We start from the raw sequence: 6,000 nt of genomic DNA, 5'->3' as shown, positions 1-6,000 counted from the left end.
AACAGGGGACAGAGAGAGACACACGCAACAGGGGACAGAGAGAGACACACGCAACAGGGGACAGAGAGAGACACACGCAACAGGGGACAGAGAGAGACACACGCAACAGGGGACAGAGAGAGACACACGCAACAGGGGACAGAGAGAGACACACGCAACAGGGGACAGAGAGAGACACACGCAACAGGGGACAGAGAGAGACACACGCAACAGGGGACAGAGAGAGACACACGCAACAGGGGACAGAGAGAGACACACGCAACAGGGGACAGAGAGAGACACACGCAACAGGGGACAGAGAGAGACACACGCAACAGGGGACAGAGAGAGACACACGCAACAGGGGACAGAGAGAGACACACGCAACAGGGGACAGAGAGAGACACACGCAACAGGGGACAGAGAGAGACACACGCAACAGGGGACAGAGAGAGACACACGCAACAGGGGACAGAGAGAGACACACGCAACAGGGGACAGAGAGAGACACACGCAACAGGGGACAGAGAGAGACACACGCAACAGGGGACAGAGAGAGACACACGCAACAGGGGACAGAGAGAGACACACGCAACAGGGGACAGAGAGAGACACACGCAACAGGGGACAGAGAGAGACACACGCAACAGGGGACAGAGAGAGACACACGCAACAGGGGACAGAGAGAGACACACGCAACAGGGGACAGAGAGAGACACACGCAACAGGGGACAGAGAGAGACACACGCAACAGGGGACAGAGAGAGACACACGCAACAGGGGACAGAGAGAGACACACGCAACAGGGGACAGAGAGAGACACACGCAACAGGGGACAGAGAGAGACACACGCAACAGGGGACAGAGAGAGACACACGCAACAGGGGACAGAGAGAGACACACGCAACAGGGGACAGAGAGAGACACACGCAACAGGGGACAGAGAGAGACACACGCAACAGGGGACAGAGAGAGACACACGCAACAGGGGACAGAGAGAGACACACGCAACAGGGGACAGAGAGACACACGCAACAGGGGACAGAGAGACACACGCAACAGGGGACAGAGAGACACACGCAACAGGGGACAGAGAGACACACGCAACAGGGGACAGAGAGACACACGCAACAGGGGACAGAGAGACACACGCAACAGGGGACAGAGAGACACACGCAACAGGGGACAGAGAGACACACGCAACAGGGGACAGAGAGACACACGCAACAGGGGACAGAGAGACACACGCAACAGGGGACAGAGAGACACACGCAACAGGGGACAGAGAGACACACGCAACAGGGGACAGAGAGAGGCAACAGGGGACAGAGAGAGGCAACAGGGGACAGAGAGAGGCAACAGGGCATCACCGCAACAGCACAGGGTGAGGCTGCTGCACTGAGAGCGGAGAACCTGTGGTGACGTCACCGTCATGTGATCAGGAGAGGCGCTGAGGAAGGAAGAGCTGAAGGACCTGTGATGACGTCTTATCACCGACCCTTCACCATTTCTCTCCTGAGCTCCGCCCCTGATCACATGGCAGTGACGTCACCACAGGTCCTCCAGCTCTCAGTGCAGCAGCTCCTTCCTGGTTGTGTGCAGCTCTTGCTCTCTGTTATCAGCCGGCTGGACGAGATCCCTCCAGCTGATCCAGTGCTCATCCCTCCTTCTCCTGAATGACCCCGAGGATGGACGAGGACGAGACCACCAGAAGATTATTACACTTCACCCTTGAGATCATCTCCCTGCTGAGCGGAGAGGTAACTCCTCTACATTTCTATCAGCTTTATTGTGTTATGTAACAAGTCCGACATCGGGAAGAGGAAATCCAGAAGAGGAAGAGAAGGATTCTTTACTGTAAGAGCAGTGATTGTGTGCTGCTCTCTGCCAGGAGGAGTTGTCATGGGGATTCCCTATAAGAGCTGTAGAGGGGCCTGGATGTCTGTCCTGAGTGTAATAATATTCCAGGTTATGGCCCCAGATTACTGGAGACGGTTATTGATCCCGGGATTTCTACTGATTGTCAGATCTGGAGTCGGGAAGGAATTCTTCTCCCTAAGTGTCTCTCTCCATACACAGGATTACACAATAGTGAGGAAGACACCGGGGGAGGGTGTGACTCCCATCATCCATCTCCAGGAGTCAGGAGGGCGGAGCCCGGGCCCCATCACAGAGCCTCCCCCGCACCCCCTGATACATGAGAGGAGGAAGAAGAAGATCCTAGAGCTCAGCAACAAGATGATTGAGCTGCTGAGCGGAGAGGTGACTGCTGGGACATTATACAGGACAGCACTGGAGGATTCTGGGTGATGAGCGGAGAGGTGACTGCTGGGACATTATACAGGACAGCACTGGAGGATTCTGGGTGATGAGCGGAGAGGTGACTGCTGGGACATTATACAGGACAGCACTGGAGGATTCTGGGGGATGAGCGGAGAGGTGACTGCTGGGACATTATACAGGACTGCACTGGAGGATTCTGGGTGATGACCGGAGAGGTGACTGCTGGGACATTATACAGGAGCGCACTGGAGGATTCTGGGTGATGACCAGAGAGGTAACTGCTGGGACATTATACAGGACGGCACTGGAGGATTCTGGGTGATAAGCGGAGAGGTGACTGCTGGGACATTATACAGGAGCGCACTGGAGGATTCTGGGTGATGAGCGGAGAGGTGACTGCTGGGACATTATACAGGACAGCACTGGAGGATTCTGGGTGATGAGCGGAGAGGTGACTGCTGGGACATTATACAGGACAGCACTGGAGGATTCTGGGTGATGACCGGATAGGTGACTGCTGGGACATTATACAGGACAGCACTGGAGGATTCTGGGTGATGAGTGGAGAGGTGACTGCTGGGACATTATACAGGACAGCACTGGAGGATTCTGGGTGATGACTGGAGAGTTGACTGCTGGGACATTATACAGGACAGCACTGGAGGATTCTGGGTGATGAGCGGAGAGGTGACTGCTGGGACATTATACAGGACGGCACTGGAGGATTCTGGGTGATGAGCGGAGAGGTGACTGCTGAGACATTATACAGGACAGCACTGGAGGATTCTGGGTGATGACCCGAGAGGTGACTGCTGGGACATTATACAGGACAGCACTGGAGGATTCTGGGTGATGACCGGAGAGGTGACTAATTGGACATTATACAGTACCGCACTGGAGGATTCTGGGTGATGAGCAGAGAGGTGACTGCTGGGACTTTATGCAGGACAGCACTGGAGGATTCTGGGTGATGACCGGAGAGCTGACGCTGGGACATTATACAGGACAGCACTGGAGGATTCTGGGTGATGAGCAGAGAGGTGACTGCTGGGACATTATACAGGACAGCACTGGAGGATTCTGGGTGATGACCGGAGAGGTGACTGCTGGGACATTATACAGGACAGCACTGGAGGATTCTGGGTGATGAGCGGAGAGGTGACTGCTGGGACATTATACAGGACAGCACTGGAGGATTCTGGGTGATGACCGGAGAGGTGACTGCTGGGACATTATACAGGACAGCACTGGAGGATTCTGGGTGATGTCCGGAGAGGTGACTGCTGGGACATTATACAGGACAGCACTGGAGGATTCTGGGTGATGACCGGAGAGGTGACTGCTGGGACATTATACAGGACGGCACTGGAGGATTCTGGGTGATGACTGGAGAGGTGACTGCTGGGACATTATACAGGACGGCACTGGAGGATTCTGGTTGATGAGTGGAGAGGTGACTGCTGGGACATTATACAGGACAGCACTGGAGGATTCTGGGTGATGAGCGGAGAGGTGACTGCTGGGACATTATACAGGACGGCACTGGAGGATTCTGGGTGATGAGAGTAGAGGTGACTGCTGGGACATTATACAGGACAGCACTGGAGGATTCTGGGTGATGAGCGGAGAGGTGACTGCTGGGACATTATACAGGACAGCACTGGAGGATTCTGGGTGATGACGGTGTCGTTGTTGTCAGGTTCCTATAAGGTGTCAGGACGTCGCTGTCTATCTCTCCATGGAGGAGTGGGAGTATCTAGAAGGACACCAGGATCGGTACCAGGAGGTGATGATGGAGGAGCTCCGGCCTCTGACATCACCAGGTGAGAGGAGACTCTTGTTGGCTCCGGTGGATGTGATGACGTCTCTCGGCCTCGTCCTATAATAGATGATTTTTCTCCAGACTTGCTCTGGTTTTCTCTACATTTTCTCACAGCTTTCATTCCCTGATTATTCTCTTCTGATCTGTGAGTCGCGGTTTCTCCGCTGTCGTCTTCATCAGTCTTGAGTCTTCGTCCTCGGCGGCTTCTTTCAGAATCTTTCACCTTCCTTAGAGCATCACTATGTAGGTATTGTTAAAATATAACATTTATTAAATATGATTAAAATAGACCGACTATCATAGTGCCTATAAAGACCTTGGTACAATGTGTGAATATAAAAGTAACACATACAACACAAAGAAGGCCCACCAGAATAGGCCTATAGACATACAAGTATTAAATATAATCATAAATCAGATAATAAACAAATACCGGAAATGCACAGATCGTGTGCGAGACAGTGGTCACCTCTAAACCTTTATGTATAAATTCCTATAAATCCAAAGATTTGGAAAGATCTCAACATATTCCTGTGTCCATGGAACAGAGGGGAGTACAGTCGGATTGCAGTTCCGGATAATCCAGGGTTCCCCGTCAGTTGGAGCTTTAGGGGGTCCTAGTAAGCCCTGAATAAGCTATTATTTCCGTCAATACTCATTGCCCCCGACCTGATAAGGGCAGTCCACATCTGACCCTCTCATAAGATGTCCCTGCAATACTTTACGTGCTTCTCCCGACGCTTTTCTCCCTTTCCGGGTTCATCAGGTGGAGATAGATGCACAGCATGTTCAAGCTCCTAACTAGCTTTCCCAGCCTCTTGTTAGAGCACCTAGTATATACTTGGCATTTACAAAGAATGGGTCATTGTGATATTTTATACAGTCTCTCTCTCTAGTTGTGCGCCAATCAAAATGACCCCCCTAGTTGCATCGGCTGTCTATAGTCATATTATTAGTGTAATTCAAGCCCTACCTTAGGTTGGTGGAAACTCACGCTAGTCTGCCATATTCATCATGGAACGCAGGTACTTCCTATCACCGGATTTCCTACTGTTCCCAATATCCCTTGCAAAAGGTCCGTATTGCCTGTGCTTTACTTCCTGTGAGTCATCACTCACATCATCATGCATATCATAACCCCGCCCGTTCATCCATCCATCCATCATGGGCCGATAGAATGCATATGTGTTCCAGACACTTTACTTCCTCTGTGTTGTCATGAGTGTCACGCCGCGTCTTTGTGCTTATCATCACCACGCCCCTTCATCCATCCATCCATCCATCATGGGCCGGTGGAACGCACAAACGTTCCGGGCACTTCACAGACTGTGAACCATCATGCATGTCATGCCACATCTCTTAGAACACACCCCTAGAATTCCAATTCAAAACCCCAAGTACGCAAGTATATCTCCTGCTCATTATGGGATATACAGTTAGGTCCATATGTATTTGGACAGAGACAACATTTTTCTAATTTTGGTTCTAGACATTACCACAATGAATTTTAAACAAAACAATTCAGATGCAGTTGAAGTTCAGACTTTCAGCTTTCATTTGAGGGTATCCACATTACAATTGGATGAAGGGTTTAGGAGTTTCAGCTCCTTAACATGTGCCACCCTGTTTTTAAAGGGACCAAAAGTAATTAGACAGATTAAATAATTAAAAAAAAAATGTTCATTTCTAGTACTTGGTTGACAACCCTTTGTTGGCAATGACTGCCTGAAGTCTTGAACTCATGGACATCACCAGACGCGGTGTTTCCTCCTTTTTGATGCTCTGCCAGGCCTTCACTGCGGTGGTTTTCATTTGCTGTTTGTTTGTGGGCCTTTCTGTCTGAAGTTTAGTCTTTAACAAGTGAAATGCATGCTCAATTGGGTTGAGATCAGGTGACTGACTTGGCCATTCAAGAA

General features: G+C 51.0%; 1 protein-coding gene across 1 annotated transcript in view; it reads left to right on the top strand.

Moving 5' to 3' along the window:
• Positions 1-3,114: 3,114 nt before the first annotated feature.
• Positions 3,115-6,000, top strand: part of LOC141212352 (uncharacterized) — a 71,446-nt gene continuing 68,560 nt past the window's right edge. Inside the window, exons 1-2 of the mRNA XM_073664908.1 lie at positions 3,115-3,126; positions 3,962-4,085. Coding sequence (XP_073521009.1) covers positions 3,115-3,126; positions 3,962-4,085 — 136 coding nt within the window. The remainder of the gene's footprint in view (positions 3,127-3,961; positions 4,086-6,000) is intronic.

The sequence above is a fragment of the Phyllobates terribilis genome, unplaced genomic scaffold (assembly GCF_046119375.1).
Source record: "Phyllobates terribilis strain yellow unplaced genomic scaffold, ASM4611937v1 Scaffold_171__1_contigs__length_4068163, whole genome shotgun sequence".
NCBI classification, from domain to species: Eukaryota; Metazoa; Chordata; class Amphibia; order Anura; family Dendrobatidae; genus Phyllobates; species Phyllobates terribilis.
Note: the sequence above shows the minus strand (reverse complement) of the source record. Positions and strands in the feature narration are given on the sequence as shown.